We start from the raw sequence: 21,467 nt of genomic DNA, 5'->3' as shown, positions 1-21,467 counted from the left end.
CTAGGAATCGCTGCATACATCGCTGCATCGATTTTAAAGCCATCGATTTTAAATTCCTACTGGGTTCCAGGCCATAGGGTGTGTATACACATTCAGTTTTGATTGGCTAAGACTGGCCAATTTTACCACTTCCAAGTAGTATGAGGGCCAGTAGATTTTTGAATACTAGGCACCGATTGTGAAGGTAAGTTCTCATACTACATGTAATGCTGGAAATACACCATACAATTTTCTGTTAGATTCTTCTGTTAGATTTTTCTGTTATATTTTCTGTAATAATGCTAGGCATAGACGGTTAGTTTTTTACTTATCAATCGAGCCGCTGATGGCTCGATTGATAATATCCGACAGGTCCGATGACCCGCCGGATAGATTCCCCGCTCGATCCCCGCGGGTGGACAATAGCGGGGAATTGAGCGGCTGATAAAGAATCCCCGCGGGGACGGGCGGGAATCGATCAGCGCGCACGCGCAGACAAGCGGTGACGCGCCGGCATCGAGCTGCTGGCTCGATACCGGCGCATTCTCGAACTGTCTATGCCCAGTGCATAAGTAGATTATTTTCTGTAGAGAATGGTCATTGTCTTCTGTTTATCTCCTGCTGAGTAGAACAATGCCTAATTGCTCAGCAGATAGATAGTAAAATAGATAAATTTCCAACATGTTGAATTTTATCTATCTGGCAGGTAAATCTAACAGAAAATTGTATGGTGTATTCCCAGCATAAAGGGGCCCATATACCTAAAGCCTCATCTACACGCGTAGATGAGGCGGCGATCCGGCGGCTCGATTAGCCGCCGGATCGCCTCTTCCGCGTCCCCGCTCGCCCACGCGTGCGCCGGATTCGATACCCGCTCGGCCCCGCGCCGCGCCGCTTATCTTCCGCTCGATTCCCTGCCATTGTCCCCTTGCGGGGAACGAGCAGGGAATCGGCGGTAGCAAGATCCGACCTGTCGGAATCGATTGATAAGCCACATCCCCGCCTCATCTACGTGTGTAGATGAGGCTTAACAATTTTCCCGCCGATATACAGCAGATTCGATCACTGTGATCGAATCTGCTGTGAATTCGTTGCGCAAACGCTGACAGAACGATCAATTTCCGTCCTAAATCAATTGTTCCCGTCGATCCGTCCGTGCGGAAGATTTCGCTCGAACGTCGGCGGGTCGGGATTGCGTCGATAGCGGGAATGCCCGACGACGAAGCTAGCTACAATACATTACTTGCTCCGCCAGCGCGTGTCCCCACTCTCTCCGCGGTCACTTCTCCATGCTCCGCTCCTCCAGCTTCACTGAACTTCTTGTCCCGGCAGGAAGTTTAAACAGTAGAGCGCCCTAGTGGGATCACCACCATTGCAATACATTGGTAAAGCAACGCTGCCAAAATTGCTCTAGTGGGACTCAGGCCTAATGCAACGTACACACTGGCGACTACGGTAGTTTGAAACAGCTTATTAATGATCGTTCCGCCGGGGAAAAAAACTTTACCCAATGATCATTAATACGAATGACAAAAGAATGACATCGGGAAGATGGGAGATAGCCAACCTAACGGATCGTATCTAGCGACAATCGTTACAAAACTATATTGTGTACAGTTATCTGCCAAGAACGATCGCTACAAGGGCCAATGCGCCTGCGTTGGATTCTGCCCAGCTTCCGTACTTCCTGTGTATCGCGACCCGTAAAGATTGTTACATTACAAATTTCAAATAAACTTTTTTTTAAGTTAACTATCATATATTTTTATCTATTGTAACTCCATGTTAGTGTTTTTTTTAATTTTATATAAATATGTACGCAACATTTCCTTCTGATCGTTCTTTTCAGCGAGAACTATCGTTAAAATGTGTATGATAATCGCTGCATCCCATCGTTGCATTCAAATCGTTCAGATATTGTTTGTCTGGTAACTATCGTTCCTTGCAAACGATAGTTATCGCAAGTGTGTACATAGCATTACTCTGTACAGCACCACAGAAGATGATGAAATATTATACATTATTATTAACAACAACAAAACAACAACAATAATAATTGAAATAGTTGGCCCCTAATGCTAATTTAAAAACCCCTCTAATTAACACTTGAAATTCCCAAGTGAAGGTCAGCATATTACACTTGTCACCATTGCTTCAGACATGACTTCAGATAACTTCTAATGAGTTCACAAGTATCCATTCAATTCTGGAGGAATGCAATTTGAACAGAAAAGATATTGGCACATGGCAAATCCCTCTTTTTGTTTGCAGAGAGGTCAGGAGGAGCATCAAGGTCTAATCTCACACACACTGTTTAGTATCTCACACTGCCCTGTGAGGTAAAATCCTAACCCTGGAATGCTGCTAATTAAACTGGCAGCACTTGTATTGTTGATTAGAGACAATCCTAGATCCAGCCAGTCAGTGACTGGAAGGAGGAGACACAGGCTTCTATATGCCAAGGGGCGTGGTCTGTATTTCTGGCCTGGGAGATTAAAAAAAGTTAACTTTCTCAAGCCAAATAACAAGAGTCCAGGGAGAGGTGGAAGGACATCCTTATATGTGGTCTGCTCTACAGGTGCATTGAGTCTCTGTCCTCTGTCAGTCTTCAGCAAAGGACATTTGGCATGGAGGAACTAGCTAGAGAGAGCATCTGCTTGCTATCCAAATCTGGCACGGACTATGAAGGACCAAATCTTTCCTCAATTGGAGCCGTTTTTATTATGTTGAAATCTGCGCTAGGAGCTGGTCTCCTCAACTTCCCCTGGGCATTCAACAAAGCTGGCGGAACTCACACAGCTGTTCTGGTGGAACTGGTAAGTAGGCAGAACAATACTTGTGCCACTAGTACACTAGCACTAGGGTGCCTACACACATCCAAATTTCATTGGCCAGTGATTGGCCAATCTTACCACTTCCATGTAGCACGAAGGCTTACATGTAGCATGAGGGATTTTGAATATTATGGACAGATTTTATAAATAACTCTCATACTTTAGGCCTCGTTAACACTGAAAATCAAAATGCAATCTGCTTTCACTGTAAAAAAAAAATGCAGCATGCAAAATCAGATTGCTGCAAAATCACAGGTATTGTATAAGAGGCCACATGAAGGTGGTAAAATTAGCCAATCAAAATTGGATGTGTGTATGCACCCTACGTACACACTTTAGACTATAGTCATTTGAAACGGCTTTGAACTTTCACATAAGATCATTAAAACTAATTATGAACGACCAACATCAATAGAAAATGCGGATCTGTCAGGATGGATGTGATTGTGAACGATGTTCTCTTTTTTTTTTTTCTTTCTGAAAGTGTGTATGGATATCGTTAAATAACGATTGTTGCGTGCATGCGCAGAATTGTCACCCAACAATCTCTGATGCCACTTCTGTATGTGCACGCAATATTTATCACTGATCGATTGTTTGAACATATAGCCAGGCTGTATAAGTTGTATGAGTTCGTTCAGCTAGGAGATCGGCATTCCAATTATCTGTTGTTCCGAACTATAGTTATCTAAAGTGTGTACGTAGCTTAACTACCCAGTGACTCTATCACACTAAGGCGTTCATGTCTAAAATTGAAATTGATGACGCCAGTGTTTTTTGCACAATTTCATTTGCCCCCCAGGCGCTTACCAGTGCGCTTTGATTTTGTATAAAGCGCTTTTCTAAGCGCTTTTGCAGAGTGGTTCTGGTTGTTCACTTCCTGATGTCAGTCAGGAAGTGAACTCTTTCACCCGGAAATGAATAAATACAATGGGCTTGATTCACAAAGCGGTGCTAACAGTTAGCACGCTGGTGAAAAGCCCTTTATCACGCCTAAACTCAGTTTAGGCATGATAAGTTTAGGCGTGATAACTATAGCACCAACTGGGTTAGCACCGCATTGCACAGCTGTTTAAAAGTTTTGCGCTAGCAAAGTCTGGTGCGCGCGAAACGTCGCATAGAGTTCAATGGCGCTGCTTTGCGCGCTGGACTTTGCGCGCGATCTAAACTTATCTAAACTTATCACGCCTAAACCGAGTTTAGGCGTGATAAGGGGCTTTTCACCAGCGTGGTGCAATGGTTATAATTAGGTTATCACCGCTTTGTAAATCGAGCCCAATGTATTTATTCATGAAAGCGCTGGGGAAATCGCTATACAAAGCGCTTTTTCAAGCACTTTGTGATTTCCCTATACCTTCCATTGAGGCAAAGTGCATCAAAAATGGTACAGGCAGTGCTTTAGTGATCGGATCGGAATTGAACTGCTCAGATGTGAACACTCTCATAGGGAATCATTGCACAAGAGTTTTTAGGGCGATTTTGAAAATCGCCAGCGCTTACAAAAAGGTGAAAACGCCCTAGGTGTGAATAAGCCCTAACTGAATTCTCTGGCCTTTGCTTTCACCTAAATTTCCACTCTTTTCTCTACCCAAAGGTGGACACACACACACACACACACACACACACACACACACACACACACACACACACACACACACTTATTTTTATGTACTGTACACACACACTTATTTTTATGTACTGTACACACACACTTATTTGTATGTACTGTACACACACACACACTTATTTTTATGTACTGTACACACACACACTTATTTTTATGTACTACACACACACACACACACACACACACACACACACACACACACACACACACACACACACACACACTTATTTTTATGTACTGTACACACACACACACACACACACACACACACACTTATTTTTATGTACTGTACACACACACACACACACACTTATTTTTATGTACTGTATACACACACACACACACACACACACACACACACACTTATTTTTATGTACTGTACACACACACACACTTATTTTTATGTACTGTACACACACACACACACACACACACACACACACACTTATTTTTATGTACTGTACACACACACACACACACACACACACACTTATTTTTATGTACTGTACACACACACACACACTTATTTTTATGTACTGTACACACACACACACACACACACACACACACTTATTTTTATGTACTGTACACACACACACACACACACACACACACTTATTTTTATGTACTGTATATACACACACACACACTTATTTTTGTGTACTTTATATACACACACACACTTATTTTTATATACTGTACACACACACTTATTTTTGTGTACTTTATATACACACACACACTTATTTTTATGTACTGTATACACACACACACACACTTATTTTTGTGTACTTTATATACACACACACACTTATTTTTATATACTGTACACACACACTTATTTTTGTGTACTTTATATACACACACACACTTATTTTTATGTACTGTATACACACACACACACACACACACACTTATTTTTGTGTACTTTATATACACACACACACTTATTTTTATGTACTGTATACACACACACACACACACACACTTATTTTTGTGTACTTTATATACACACACACACTTATTTTTATATACTGTACACACACACTTATTTTTATGTATTGTATGCTCCACCGTATGCCAAATCCCAGTGCTCCAGGGTGTGCAATGCCAAGCCCCAGTGTAAAACTAGCCTACAGCTGAATACTTCCCTCACGCTGTAAGAAGATAGATCCAAGCGGTGAGCGTTCCTCGATTCATCTTCCCGACAGTAGGTATATGCGACGGCACATGACGGACGCAATCAAGAGTTCAAGCAATCGCGTTACATGGCGCGGGAGTCATTGGGGATCTCAAAGATCCTATCCCCCGTGACAGTCGTTGTTGTGGTGCATCGCCAAACATCATTTGCGTAATTGTGCGCCTGTAAAGATTGCGTTGTGGGATTGCGGAAACCTTTTTAAAAAGTTGCCAATCGTCAGAAAAGTCACATAGTGTGTAAGGGCTCTTTCACATTAGACAACGCGTTGAATAGGCTGCGGCATGTCGTGGGGATGTTGTGGTGCGGCGGTAGTAATTAATAAACGTGACGGGAAACCACCGATTCCCAAAGATGAAATGCTCCAGGGTGCATCGTACCGCAATGCATCGAAACGCAGCGTCGGGTGTGAAAGGTAAAATGATAGTCTATGGACTTTCATTTTACCTTTGTTAACGCAAAGTTTCGACTTTGCGTTGAAATGCCAAAAAAAGGGCTCTAGTGTGAAAGAGCCCTTAGAAGAAAATTAATGAAAACTCAGAAAAAATTGGTCAAGTCTGTAAATGGAAAAAATTACAATCTATCCTTCACCACTTTTCTGAAAAAATTAATCAGAAATTCCCACAATGGCCAATTGAAAAAAAAAAATGATATTTGAACACAGACACACTTTTCTAGACCATGATCATTTTTATCAGAAATTGGGATAATCAAACATTTTTATTATATAGTGTTTATGTGTGGCCACCTTGCTACCAACATGCTAAGGATAACTACTGCTCATCCTTCAATCAGTCTTTTAATACGGTTTTCCATGTCTTACAATATGTTTTTAAATACTGATGAAAAGTGCAGTTCTGCTTCTGAAAACACCATGTACCATAGAATAAATTTAAATGGGCTTTTTGAGCACTTTTCACCCAGGTTTGTGTTCAAGGTCACGTTCACAGTGGTGCAATGCACTACCTATGCGACGTTCACTGTGAGTCGGGAGCATATCGGTATAACGGGTTGCGGCATCATAACGCAGTGCATTACCGCTAAATATACACGTTGACAATAAAATTGAAGCATACATTTCATTAGTTGTATGCTTCACTGCACGTGACGCGAGCATGACATTCAGCACCGCTGTATAGATCTGTTGTGCTGCATTCTTGCTGTCACAGGAAAAGCAACGCAATGACGTGGCCTAAAACGAAACCCTTGCAGAGACACTTCCTGACCCATAAATTAACATCGTTAATGGCCATTTCCAATTCGGCTGCGGCTCACATTCTGCTGCATAGCCGCAGCCCAAATCGCTATGCCATACATGACTCTATTGATTCACCATCAAGATTTGCACTGAAATGCGATCTGGACAGAAAGTCATAGGAGAGAGACAGCGTTTCCCTGCCCCCCCCTCTCGTGGGGAAATGCTGCAGATCTGACCCAGATTTGGGCTTAGTGGAAATAGGCCCTAAGGTAAGTCTCATCTGCAAAGTTAGCGATTTTTTTTTTTTTAGCGATTTTTACATGTGCAGACTTGGGACAGCAGGAAAACGGGTGAAGGGGGGCGTACTTGTGCGCGGGCGAGCGCACTTCAGGGAGCGTATCGGGGAGCAAGGCCGTGCGTTGCGCAGCATTGCGTCAGTGTGGGCTTTGCGGGGGAGAAGGTGGTGAGGGGGGTCGCGGTAGAGCCCTGGCGCCCATTTTGAAATGGGCAGGCTTATTACTAGTGATGAAGTAAAAGCTTTGTTTGTTTTTGTTGTACAGTAAAAATCCTAGTTTAGCACATCATGGAGGCTCGGGATAGAGCAGGAGGGGTAAGGAGATAAACAGGGGATTCAACAAGTACTCAGCTGAGCTGATCCGACACTGTGGATCTCTTAGCAATGCATTGGGACTGATGTTCTCAGGCTAAATTTTTGGCATAGGCAACCTCAGGCGAGAACCATCTAGTATGTGTAAGAGGCTTCATCATATGTGAGGAAGCGTCCTGAATGCCAGGAGTGAAAGGCAAGTATAAATAAGAAAAGTCCCGACAATACAATTTTCAGTAAACGCATATTTTCGATCGGATTACTCAAATCATTTAATCATTTTGTATGAAATATGAGAAGCTGCTGGGCCTAATTAATCCTGAATGATTGTGGTATCGATTGTTCCTGCATAATTGGTATGGTTTGATTTTTTTTTTTTTCATAGATCTGATCACAAATAGTTTCACATCGAGCAAAGTTTGGACTCTTTAATGCTATCCAACGATTAAATATGTGTTTTTGTTTTTTTAAAAAAAAATCAAAATGAATTCTCATATTGAAAATGTTTGCTTAAAATTGCACTGTTAATTGTCAAACTCCGACCAAGAATTGAACTTTATCCAAATAAGTAGCTGATACCCCCTTTTACATGAGAAAACGATTCCTTTTCACAAACAGACCATCAGGGGGCGCTGTATGGCTGATATTGTGGTGAAACCCCTCCCACAAGAAACAAGAAAAGTACGTACTCTTGGCAGTTTCCTGTCTGTGAACCTTGCTGCATTGTGGGAAATAGCTGTTTACAGCTGTTTCCAACTGCCAAAAAAACATGCAGCAGCTACATTACCTGCCAACAGTAAAAATGTCACCATGTAATAAATGTCAAAATGTAAATCAGGGATTTAAAAGATTTTACAATGGGCAAACACTGACTAAATCATTTATACATAATTATTGTAAAAATGAAGCACTTTTTTTATTACATTATTTTCACTGGAGTTCCTCTAAGTTTTTTTTTGCGTGTCAACTATCATCTCTCATTTCATATCAGTGTTAAACCATTCAATTGCATACAGCCAAGAATGGCGCCGGGAAAAAATGGCACATGGAGCCGCCGCTAGTGTGTAAAACGCTATTTTGTGTTTTAATGTTAAAACATTAAATAGTGTTATGTTAAAAACGCTATTTAATGTTTTAACATTAAAATGCAAAATAGCGTTTTGAAATCTGCAGCGCCCAGAGAGCCATCCACCTATGTACAATTTTGTCCCCCAGCGTATGTCCTCTGTCCCCAGTGGTTCCCCCCCCCCCCCCATGTCCAATTTTTTTGCCATCCAATGTACCTCCTCTGCCCCGGCCTGGAGTACTACACAGGCAGATCATCTGAGCAGCTAGTGGAGGTATCTGCATGCTGGAGGCTTTCTGAAGCGATCCACCAATCAGGTGGGGGGCGCTGCCCCAGAACCACCTTGCAGGAGTATAAGTTTACAGTGACCTCGGGGGTGCTGGGGTTCTCATATGGTTACAGTCATATGTTATGCACATAGGGGTATGGATTACCACTTTTATAAGTCTGTGCAAATGTATATAAGCTACTATGAAAGGGTATTAGTGTAGCTTGGGGGTGAGGGGTTTATTTTATTTATGCTTGCTATGTATTTAGATTAATCTACGGTGGTTCGCTGTTATTTTATTGTTCTGCTCAGGCAGATATTAATAGCTGTTTCAACCTTGAGAGGGCGCTTGCACGAAGCTATAAGAGGGTGTCCAATAATGAGGGAATGAGTTGATATGGTTACGAGGATGTTGGTTAGTAGATCGATACATCCCTCGTAACGTGTGACGGGGAGGGGGAGTGTCTGGGAGATGGGCGGCGCTGACTTCATGGGAATTCCATTGGGCCTGCGCGGGTAGGGACAGAGGGATCCCGTGTTCACGCCCACACTTCTATGCGAACGGAAGTGACGTTATGGGAATTATGGGTAGTGTAGTTCCCATAGGGACACAGGGCGGAAGGGGATAAGCGAGGCGGGCTGGTTTTCTATGATGACAGCGCTGATAGGGCAATGTTCAGTGCACTATTTTACATACTACGTGTATTTAGCCTCCGGTGTGCCCTCCAATCACTAGCCCCTGATGAGTCCATATGACGAAACATGTTGGGCGGAGCTACAGGACGGCACACGGAGATGGCTGCTTTTCCAGGACGGTGGAAGTGTTTGATATGCAATTTTTACTTTGGAACATGAGTGTATTTCTACTACTTTTACTGGATATTGAAGTCTTTTATTGCGCTATGGAGGCGTTCTTTTAGTGTTTTTAAGGAGATTGCTGTCTGGCTGATAACTTCTAGCAACTGTATACTGACTATCTGCGCTTAAAGGGGAACTGAAGAGAGAGGTATATGGAGGCTATCATGTTTATTTCCTTTTAGACAATACCAGTTGCCTGGCAGCCCTGCTGATCCTCTGCCTCTAATACTATTAGCCATAGCCCCTGAACAAGCATGCAGCAGATCAGGTGTTTCAGTGGTTCAGACTTATAAGTCAGATCTGACAAGACTAGCTGCATGCTTGTTTCTGGTTTTAATCAGATACTGCAGAGAAATAGACCAGCAGGGCTGCCAGGCAACTGGTATTGATTAAAAGAAAATAAACATGACAGCCTCCATATAACTCTCTCTTCAGTTCCCCTTTAAAGCTGTTTGTGACTGAGCAGCATTCTGGTGAGTGCAATCTGTTGTGGCACGGGTGCTGGGTCACACAAAGTGTAGCTAAACCCCCGGTGAGGGGGTGGTGCAAACGTGCTATAAATGCTTCACTATAATTATTTCATCTGCTTGCATTGAGGACTACTGGAGTATAAAGACCCACAGCAGGATTACCTTAATCCTCTGGGCGATACAATTACATCGCCCAGGAGGGAGCGCAGCACTTTTTAAAAAAAAAATATATTTTTTAAATCATTTAGCGAGCCCTGGGCTCGCTACATGATAGCCGCTGTGCAGCAGCATCCCCCCACCCACTCCGATCGCCTTCGGCGATCAGAGTAAGCAGGAAATCCCCGTTCAGAACGGGATTTCCTGCTGGGCTTCCCCGGTCGCCATGGCGACGGGGCGGGATGACGTGACCGACGTCGTGACGTCAGAGGGAGTCCCGATCCACCCCTCAGCGCTGCCTGGCACTGATTGGCCAGGCTGCGCAAGGGGTCTGGGTGGGGGGGCTGCGCGGCACGGTGGGTAGCGGCGGATCGGCGGCGAGCGACGGCGATCGAAAGTTACACGCAGCTAGCAAAGTGCTAGCTGCGTGTAACAAAAAAAAATTATGCAAATCGGCCTACCAGGGCCTGAGAAATCCTCCTGCGCGACATACCCCGAGCTCAGCTCGGGATTATCGCCCAGGAGGTTAACAAGTGATCGGATGGTTAACAAGTGATCTATGCCTATTAGCTGTTTGTCAAAGAGCAGCAACAGTATCTGGTGAGCGCATTGCATATACGTTACCTGGGTGACATATAGCTAATTGCACTAGCAGGTGAAGGTGCACTGCAGTTCAAAGATACTACACTATTATTATCCCCCTTGTTTTTTCCTCTTTTTGTCTTATCTGAGGAACACTTCCTAGCAGTGTGGACTTTCCGATTGGTGGCCAACTGTCTTTTGAAGATTATCCCAACTTACCGTTAGAGCGCATACACCGTTTTGGATTATACATGGTGACTGTTGGGTGTCTGCGAACCGGTACTTCCTGCGGAGGAGCGCAATATCACTTTACGTATATATCTAATGCCTGAAGTACATTGCAAAAATCAAGCACCTTATCCCCCTAGAAGATCTGCCAACTTTTGTTCATGCCTTCATTACATCCCGACTAGACTATTGTAATGCTCTCTACACCGGCCTTACAAACAAGGACTTGTACCACCTACAGTTCATATAGAATACTGCTGCCAGACTGTTAAAGAGTAACTGTTAGCCCCCAAAGTGAAATTTAAATCTCTACAGCAATGTTGTATTTAGTATTAACCAACCAACCCCGTCACTGCCACATAACGCCAGTCCTGCACTCCCTTCATTGACTACCTATAAATTGGAGGATCCCATTCAAGATCAGCCTACTGACATTTAAATCCCTACATAATCTGGTCCCTGGATACAAGAAGGAATGTTGCAGCTGCGTAGCAATCCCTGCAATCTCAGATCCTCAGGTTCTAGTCATACCCAGAGTCCACCTTAAAACATTTGGTCCCAGAGCCTTCTGTCATGCCGCTCCTACGTTTTGGAACTCCTTACCTCAACAGATCAGGACAGCTCCATCCCTGGACGTGTTTAAATCCAGACTAAAAACCCACCTGTTCAGTTTGGCATTTGCAGAAATATAATTTTGTTGTGTTAATACTTCATCCTACTACCAACTACTGAATCTGAGAGAGCCTAAGCGCTTTGAGTCCTATGAGAGAAAAGCACTATAGAAATGTTGTTGTTGAGAGGGATATAGAGGCTGCCATATTTATTTCCTTTTAAACAATACCAGTTGTCTGGCTAGCCTCCTGATCATGTGTCTGTAATATTTTTTAGCCATAGACCCTGAACAAGCATGCAGCAGATCAGGTACTCTGACTCCAATTTTTCTGCATTAGCCATATGCTTGTTCCAGGGCTTTGTCTGACACTGCTTATGCCAAAAGATCAAATAGGCTGCCAGGAAACTGGTATTGTTTACATGGAAATAAATATGGCAGTCTCCAAATCCTTATCACCTCGGATTCCCTTTAATCGCAGAGCCCTGAAAATATGTTCACTGATTACCATATGACCCCAGTACAGAAGCAGGTACACAGTCGTGGAAAAAAAGCAGCTCTACCCATAATACATCTCTTTGCTTATTTTCCATCAGTGTTTTCAACATTGTACAATCTATTAAATGTCACATCGACTTTCGCATTTTAACTTGATTTCCTTTCCTTTTTAGGCTTCTCTAGTCTTTCTCATCAGTGGACTGGTAATTCTGGGATATGCTTCCTCCCTCAGTAACCATTCCACATATCAGGGAGTGGTGAGAGACATCTGTGGCTCAGCTATCGGGAAACTCTGTGAAATCTGCTTCGTATTCAACCTCTTCATGATATCTGTGGCATTCCTTCGGGTGGTGGAAGATCAAGTGGAGAAAGGTGAGAGGATTCTCATGTTTAATCATTTTCAAGACCATGCTGTTGGCTCTGTTTCTGCAATTCTGGATGTAATTCCTGCCAGGGATTCTAGCTGCATGGAGTTTGTATGCTCTCTATGGCCTAGTGCACACCAGAGGAGTTTTTCTGAGCGTTTTGAGTTTTTAAATCTGCTGCTAATGTTATCCTATGTGTCTGTGCACACTGGAGCAATGAGGTTTTGTAAAAAAACCCCATAGCATTACATTGGGAAGAGATTTTAAAACCTCTAGTGCCCAAACGCTAGAGGTTTCAAAATCTCTTCCCAATGTAGTGCTATGGGTTTTTTTTTTTTGCAAAACCTCATTGCTCCAGTGTGCACAGACACATAGGATAACATTAGCAGCAGATTTAAAAACTCAAAACGCTCAGAAAAACTCCTCTGGTGTGCATCAGGCCTACGTGGGGCTTTCACATTTCATCCCACAACCCAAAAACATTATTTTAGGGATGTTTGTCAATGCTGTCTGTATCTATATGATCGGAACATTATTTGGTTTTGTTGACCAAGACAGTAGTGAATAGTTGTGAGCACTCAGTAAAGCTCTACATTGTATGGTGGAACAATATAAATGCAGTCATTTAACAAAAATACGTTATTGGCAAATTGCACTAGTAGTAGTTAAGGAATAAGAATGCTTCTGTTTTGAAATAATGATGGTTGTTTGCAGGGATAGGTAATGCGGAGTACATGATTTCACCTGTCAGTACAACTATGTATGATAAAACCGTAAATGGAATAGCTTCTGCTCCTTAGTTCTTGGAGTTAATGGGAAGTACATGCAGTCTCTCAGTAACTGTTACATGGGAACGATCTTTGTACTGGCCCACTTCTTAGCAGCCTGTTCTGTTCTATAGAGAGGAGAGGATGAGTGAGAGGAGCCCTGAGGTCAGTTGTTAATGGTGCAACACAGGCGTAATTACGTAAAGGATACCAGAGCCCAAACACAGTTGAGTAAAGGGAGTAGCAGGCATGTATGTTGAGCTGTCCTGATGCTCACCGCTCCCCCCCCCCCCCCCCCATTCTCCTTCCTGCACACTCGTTTAGCAGCAAATGCTCTGTGGCCCCGTCTTCTGAACGGCTGGGAGCATTGCGGCTTTCTAGCCAGGCTGCACGCATGATATAGCGCGCAACCTCTGCCGGCACGCGGACATCAGTACTGAACCCCTGGCCGGAACCTGCTCTTACCTTGCGTGTGAAGACAGGGCCACGGGGCAATTGCTGAAAGGAAAACGGGGCGGGGGGGGAGGGGGGTTATGGGCTTTGAGCATCAAGACAGCTCACCATACATGCCGGCTCTCCAAACCCCCCCCCCCCCACACACACACACACACACACACACACCTTTTCTCAACTGTGTTTGGGCTCTGGTATCCTCTGGTAACCACTTGAGGACCGCAGTGTTAAACCCCTCCCCCCCAAAAAAACAGGCCATTTTTAAGCTGCAGGGCCGCACAACTCAGCACACAAGGGATTTCCCCCCCCCCCCCTTTTTTCTCCCCACAACAGAGCTCTCTGTTGGTGGGGTCTGATCGCTCCCCCCATGTTTATTTATTATTATTTTTTTATAAATATTTATTTTATTATTTTTATAATAAATTTTACTTACCTTGCTCCTGCCTCCGCCCCTGCCAGCCAATCAGCGGCTTCAGCCTATGACAGTGGATCACTTCCGCATAAACAGAGCGGACAGCCGTGTTACACGGCTGTCCCCAGTACGGCGCTGCCTTAGATTGCAACGCTGTACAGCCTAATTAGACGGCGGTTTCGCCATCTAACAATCTCTGAGTGGCGATCGCAACTGGGAGTCTGATGGCGGAGCAGAGCTCCGCCGCACAGCAGCACACGCGATCTCCTGCTGGCCCCATAGAGAGCCGATCACGCTAATCGGCATGGATTGGTCCTAGGGATGCCGCCACGTTCACGCCAATTCGCGTGGAGCGGTTAGCTAGTAGTTAAGGTGGCCATACATCAGGTGACTTGGCGGCCGATCAACCATATCGGGACGGCAATTAAACTCCTGGAGCTGCTCCTGCAATGTGTGTGTAAAGTGTAAATGCGCGTTTATACATTACCTGTCCTGTGTCGTGGTGCCCGTCCTTCTCCCGCCGCTCTTCTATTAGGCGCATTGCATGCTGGCACATGATGTCACGCGCCACGCCGGCAGCGTGTATGCAGCTAATAGAAGAGCTGCGGAAGACAGATGGGAATTACATCTTCTGGCATTAAATGATGCCGTTTAAACGAGATGAAGATCAAAAGTCACGCAGAAGCCCGTGTGACCACTACGCAAGTGACTCAGCTTTCCGTCCACATTTCCAATTTCTGAAAAGCAGTGAGGAGTGTGAAAATGCCAAGGAAAAAGGAGGGAATCCTCACCCTATAAACGAATATCAATTCTTAAAAGGGAAACTTAACTGAGAGGGATATGGATGTTTCCGTTTAAACAATACCAGTTGCCTGGCGACTCTGTTGATCTCTTTAGCTGCAGTATTGGCTGAATCACACACCTGAAACAAGCATGCAGCTAATCAAGTCTGACTTCAGTCAGAGCACCTGATCTGCATGCTTGTTCAGGGACTGTGGCTAAAAGTATTAGAGACCCCGCATCAGCAGGAGAGTTGGACAACTGAATCAGAATCAGAATGACTTTATTCGCCAAGTGCGATGGGCGCCGCACCCGGAATTATTTGTGGACCTAAGGCAGATTGGCAGTGCAAACAGTACAATTAACACTACACATAGTACAATTTATACAAAACATTACAACATAGCAAAAGACACATAGAACGATTGTCACTATATTATGCAAGTTCGTCCTCTAGTCTAGTGCACCCAGGTGCAGAAGGGGATTAGGAGATGGCATTGGGAGAGGATCTGAGTTTAGGAGAGTAATCGCTTGAGGGAAGAATGTGTTCCTACGCCTGGTGGTTTTGGTGTAGATAGATGGACCTATAGCAACGTCCCGAGCGGAGGGGACTGAAGAGATGGTTGCCAGGGTGGGAGGGATCCAGAGTGATTCTATTTGCCCTGGACCTCATTCTGGATGTGTGGAGAAGGTCCAAGGGTGGCAGGGACGACCCAATGATCCTCTCAGCCTCGTTGATGACTCTCTGGAGTTTGAGCCTATCCTGGTAACTGGTATTATTTTAATAGGAAAAATCCTTATCCTTCTCAGTTTAGGTTCCCTTTAAAGGACAACTGAAGTGAGTTATATGGAGGCTGCCATATTTATTTCCTTTTAGCTAGTTAAGCCTTTCGAGTCTGTATATCTTATCTACACCCCGCAGGATTAGATCTGAATTCCCAGGGACGTAGATATGAGTACCTTGCTGCAATCGACTGCCACATCTATGCACGCTCCCACGTGCGTTCTGGTTGCTGACTGTTGGTACACTGATAAGTAAATGGGAACTATGTTCAGTGATCAATGATCACTGGCATAAATGAGATGCTCGTGGTTATTGAAAAAATAAGTGAACACTTCACTACACTTGTGTTTGTTCACAGTACACAGAATTAAAGAGAGACATAGCATTTGATTAGTGTAAAGCACCTTACATACCTAAATCGCTGCTATCCCGCGGCAAAACGGGGGGTTTATACCCCCCAAATCCCCTCTTCTAGGTCCGGGGAGTGCTTCCTGCTTGAGGCAGAGCTAATGGCTGTAGCTCTGCCTCTCAGCGCTTCAATCCCAGCTGATCGCCGCCTCTCCCCACCCCTCTCAATCTGCCTTCACAGAGAGGGGCGGGGGAGAGACGGAGATCCACCGGCAGATTGACGTGCATGAAGGCAGAGCTGCAGCTCATAGTTCTGCCTCCATGAGCAGCAAAATTCACGACCAAGAAAGTTGTAGATTTTGCAGGGGGGATTTGGGGGGTAAAAACCCCTCGTTTTGCCGCGGGATATCGGCGGTTTAGCACTATGTAAGGTGCTTTACACTAATTAAATGCTATCTCACTCGCTTCAGAGTCTCTTTAAAGTGGGGGGAGAGCTAGTGGCCAAATAGTAAAATTACATCTACATACATAAAATTAAATAAAAATACATAAAACCCCTCATTAATTAACCCCCTATTTCTCAGGTCAAGTATCATATATTTTTTTTTTCCTCTCCTCAATTTCCCACAGGTTTGCTTTAATTCACATGTTTACACCCTTCCACTCACCACAGCTTTCAGTGACCACACAGTAAGGCTCAGTCCACACTACGTACGGTTGCAGAATGCAATCCGTGGTCCAGGCTCCTGTTTTCAAAAACCGGAACGCAAACAGATCCGTACTGCCCTTTTGCAGCATATGTTTCCAGGTACGTTTGCCTGGGTCCCTGACCCCCTTCCTGGCTGCTACCCCCTCAGGCTACCTACCTGGAGACACCTATGGGGGTGACGTTGAGGGGAGAAGCAAGCAGAAGGCAATCCGGATCTCCCTCTGTTTTGTGTGCATTTTTGTCTGTGTTGAGGGAGATCTGTTTTTGTATTGCCTTTCACTCCTCCTCCATGTATCCAGGGTCCGTGGAGGTACGTGAAGTCCCAACAAATCCGGGCTCTCCGTTCAGTTTTTCAAAACTGATCCCCGTTTCTGTTTAAGTTTGTGAAGACTGCCGCTATTTTAAACATTGGTATCCATGGCTCCGGTTTTGGTCCGGGCCCAAAAACGGAGCCACGGATAAGTTTTTAAAACTAGTGTGAACCGCCCCTAAATGTGAGCTGGCAGCATGAGTTTTTCAGGCTTGCAGATACCGGTAAGATAGGAAATACGGGGAAATGCACTCTGGTGCTTTTTGTCCACAATTCGTGCTTTGCTGATCACTGGCGATCAGCAAAGCGCTGCTGCACAAATAATTCTATGAGATTACTCAAATTGCAGCGATTGCGGTTCATTTGCGATTTCCAAACAATTGCAAACATGCTACATGTAGCATTTTCCTGGCAATTGAGGATGGAATGAGAAGCGCAAAACTTAATTGCCGAAACATTGTGGAACACTGCAATGCAAAATCCCAATCGCTATCAATTGCATTTTGTGTTGAATGGGTCCTAAAAGTGTACACATAAGATGTGGCACTATGACAAAGAGATCTGCGTATCAGAGCAACGTATACTGTTGCCATGGTAAAGAGAGCACAATGGGACAGCTTCCAGCAGGTAAGAGGGGAATCATGCACTTGGGGGTAATTGTCATATAAGGCTACAAAAATGCTTCATGTTCTGTGGTTGGGTCCAGGATTGGCACTCTATAAGCATCTCGAGATTCAGGCAAGTTTATAGCAGCTTTGCTGTATCCACACCAGCGCTTTGTCCATGCTGTTTGTTCCCGAATAGAGGACTGCAGCCTCTGAGTGGCTCTTTGGGGGACATTCTTGTGGCCTTTTTAGACGTTGTAGTGTCTATGTGTTTAATAGTTAATTATGTGTTTTGATGTGATTTTTGCATGCACCCAAGAGTCCGCCATTTTTCTGTGCTGCTGCTACTTGTTTTGCTGACATGGTGCATGCGAGAATCTATACGTATTGATACTATTTAGGGCCCATTTACACTTACTAAACGCAATATGCTAGCGCTTGTGTTAGGGTTTTGCTCAGGCTATTTTTTTTGCGATGTACGCGAAAAAAATCTGCATTCACACTTGGCGATTTTTATTTTATTTTATTTTTTTTAAACCTTTTTTTAATTGCTTTATTTTTTAGCGATCGCGTTTAGGGGCCTCTATATAGCACTGAAACGCGATCGGTGGGAAATCGCCTGAAAATGGTGCAGGCTACACGTTTGCATTTGGCGATTTGCGTTAATCGCCGGCGATTAACGCAAATCGCCCAAGTGAGAACAGGCCCAGAGGGTATTACTGCACTAGAGCTTTAAAAAGTGCTGGCGCTTGAGCGTTTTGCCGAAATTGCCGTCAAAACACTTTTTAGTGTGAATGGGCCCTAACTGTGAGATTTTAGTCTAATTTATTATTTTCTGCCTTAGTTCCCTATCCTTTTTGTCCATAATCATTATATGAATATATGGACAGAAATGTGCTGGATTTTGAAATAAACGCAGGTGACACTTGTACGCAGGCTGGATTTTTGGCTGAGACGGCTACAAATGGCTGAAATGCTGCTTTTGTAGCATTACTCTTTCATTGCTGGAATAGTTTGTAACAGGCTTGTAGGCACGTTGGAGTGATGTGGCTCTGTAAAATGTATAAGCTATAGGCTCACTCTACACCAGAGGTTCTGAATGTATGCCTGGCTTTAGGGGAATCCCTGGGTACCTTGAGTACTCTGCAGGGGTACCTTGGCATTTTTTACCCCATTGTGGATCTGATCTGCAGATCAGATCCACCAGTATGGATCTTCAAATCTGCAGATGATTGTCAGATATGCAGATGAATGTCTGTTATGGTGAATACACACGGTGCGTTCCCGCACTCGATTTGCCGCTCGATTCCCGTCAATTTGTTTATTTCCAACATGTCCAATTTTCATTTCGATGGATCGTTAGGTCGATTTGGCATACTTTACATGCGAATCGACCTAACGATCCATCGAAATGAAAATCGGACATGTTGGAAATAAACGAATCGAGCGGGAAATCGAGTGCGGGAACGCACTGTGTGTATTCAGCATTAAACAAGGTGTGTATGAGGATCTGCAGATATCATAGACTATAAATGCATTTTGCAGGAACAGATCTTTTGAATGCATACAGCATCTGTGTGTGCAGCATCTTGCAAAGATTTCTGTCTGATGAGGAGTTCAGCTCCATAGAATAGACTGTGTAGAGTATGGCTCTCATACTACATGGAAGGGGGTAAAATTGGTTTGTGATCTTTCATTAATATTTCAAGTGTGTACACACCATTAGGCTCAGGCTCTCTTTAACATGCAAAACGTATACAGTAATCTTCTCTGCTAAATTATTTTTGTTATTGTCCAGAATTCAATTCTAATGTACTTTTTTTTTCTTTATACATTTTAACAATAAAATAATAACATTGTTATAAAATATAAAAACTGTTAATCTATAATATTGTCCAAGTCATCAGCTCACTGAAGAGGAGGGCATGGAAACTGGGGGTGCACCTGTGCTCAAAACAGATGTTGATTAAAGAGGAACTCCAGTGAAAATAATGTAATAAAAAAAGTGCTTCATTTTTACAATAATTATGTATAAATGATTTAGTCAGTGTTTGCCCATTGTAAAATATTTTAAATCCCTGATTTATATTCTGACATTTATTACATGGTGACATTTTTACTGCTGGCAAGTGATGTAGCTGCTGCTTGCTGTTTTGGCAGTTGGAAACAGCTGTAAACAGCTATTTCCCACAATGTCACAGGGCTCACAGACAGGAAACTGCTAGAAGTACCTTGGTACTCAGAGCTTCTTGTGGGAGGGGTTTCACCACAATATCAGTCATACAGCGCCCCCTGATGGTCTGTTTGTGAAAAGGAATAGATTTCTCATGTAAAAGGGGGTATCAGCTACTGATTGGGATAAAGTTCAATTCTTGGTCGGAGTTTCTCTTTAAGAACGGTAATTTCAGTTGACGAAAATCCCGAGCAGTAAAGATCTGATGACACCACTGTGTACAGCAGATAACTTGGTTTAAAACGATATTTATATAAAATTAACAAAATTATATAAAGGGTAAAACATCAGTATAAATTCCCGGTAAGATAATGCAGTGTGTGATGTGCAGCTATTCATCACACCAGCCACATAGATTGTCTAAACTATTTAAAGCCACTTAGTGATTGATTACCCCAGAGGTAGAACATACACCTAGCTTTACTCTGAGCTGTCAGAGCATCTATTAATAGATATGCTAATTTGATATAAAAAAAAACCTTGCAGACTGCAGACAAAAGTGTTATTATTCTCACAAGATGACTGCGGCTGGGCATTTGCAGTCATCGGCTTGTATCTTCAGTTTCTGTGATCCAGAGGAGTTAAACTAGTACCCGCTGAGAGACTGTGTATGAGTAGCGATACAGCGCGGATCAGGCCATTTGGGCGCGGGGATTGGCAGGCGTCCAATAGATGTCTGTGTTAATTATCGGTAATCAGACACCCACCATCGGTAATTGGGCTACTACATAGGAATTAATAGTTGTAGCCAATCGGAGAGGGTTTATGTTAAAATGGGTGATGGGTAATGAAATATCAGGAATCTAAATTACAGATAATTCTTAGTAGCCTTTTGGTAGATATTGCTATGACCGTCTTCCCCAATGAAACTGTACATTTTCTTTTTTCTTTAACATTATTTATTGTAGGTATTTTTGCTTTAATCAAATAGTCACATTAGCGTCCAGAAGACCAAATATACATGAAATAAACATGTTTCCACCTTCAAGATATCTGGAGATGCAACTCCGCAAAGACAGACATAGTATAGCTGTAACAGAATTATCATGACATTAAAGAACATTCCAGTCAAGGCTAGTCAAACAGTACAGTATACAGTATGTGAACATAGAAGAAAAGTCAAATAAGTATAACTTAATCTCATTTAGAAACCTGTGTATTGTTATATATCCATTGCGTGACCGCGTCAGGTGTGGCATGTCATCTGTCTCCCCAACCACCACCTCCCCAGCCCACTGTGTAAGACCATTGTCAATTCCAGGTAACCCCTATCTCGTCACTCCAACTCTATCAGTTTTCTCCAATCCCCTCAGAATCTTATTAAAGTCTTATTAAGGACTCCCTAAACACGCCCCAGAACCACCAGGTCTTACAAAAAGCTTTTGTTCTATTTAGGGCAGTATGGGTGTTCCATAAAATACATGTGATCAAGTTCTGTCACTAGTTCAGGGGAACTAGGTTGGGCGCCATTTTCTTACCAACACACATTTAGTTGCGTTTAGTATATGCCGGACTACTGACT

At 43.5% G+C, this 21,467-nt stretch overlaps 1 protein-coding gene across 2 annotated transcripts in view; it reads left to right on the top strand.

Annotated features, from left to right (window-relative positions):
• The first annotated feature begins 2,488 nt into the window (after positions 1 to 2,488).
• SLC38A8 (solute carrier family 38 member 8) overlaps positions 2,489 to 21,467 on the top strand; it is a 53,277-nt gene continuing 34,298 nt past the window's right edge. The window contains exons 1-2 of one of the 2 annotated variants that reach the window (XM_068260162.1): positions 2,489 to 2,795; positions 12,353 to 12,551. In XM_068260162.1, the coding sequence (XP_068116263.1) occupies positions 2,607 to 2,795; positions 12,353 to 12,551 (388 nt within the window). In that variant the 5' untranslated portion in view covers positions 2,489 to 2,606. Of the gene's footprint in view, positions 2,796 to 9,613; positions 9,635 to 12,352; positions 12,552 to 21,467 lie in introns of those variants that run through there. The other variant, XM_068260163.1, reaches the window with a different exon arrangement.

This window comes from Hyperolius riggenbachi, chromosome 11 (assembly GCF_040937935.1).
Source record: "Hyperolius riggenbachi isolate aHypRig1 chromosome 11, aHypRig1.pri, whole genome shotgun sequence".
In the NCBI taxonomy this organism is placed as follows: domain Eukaryota; kingdom Metazoa; phylum Chordata; class Amphibia; order Anura; family Hyperoliidae; genus Hyperolius; species Hyperolius riggenbachi.
The sequence above is the reverse complement of the archived record's forward strand: the minus strand, read 5'-3'. Positions and strand labels throughout refer to the sequence as shown.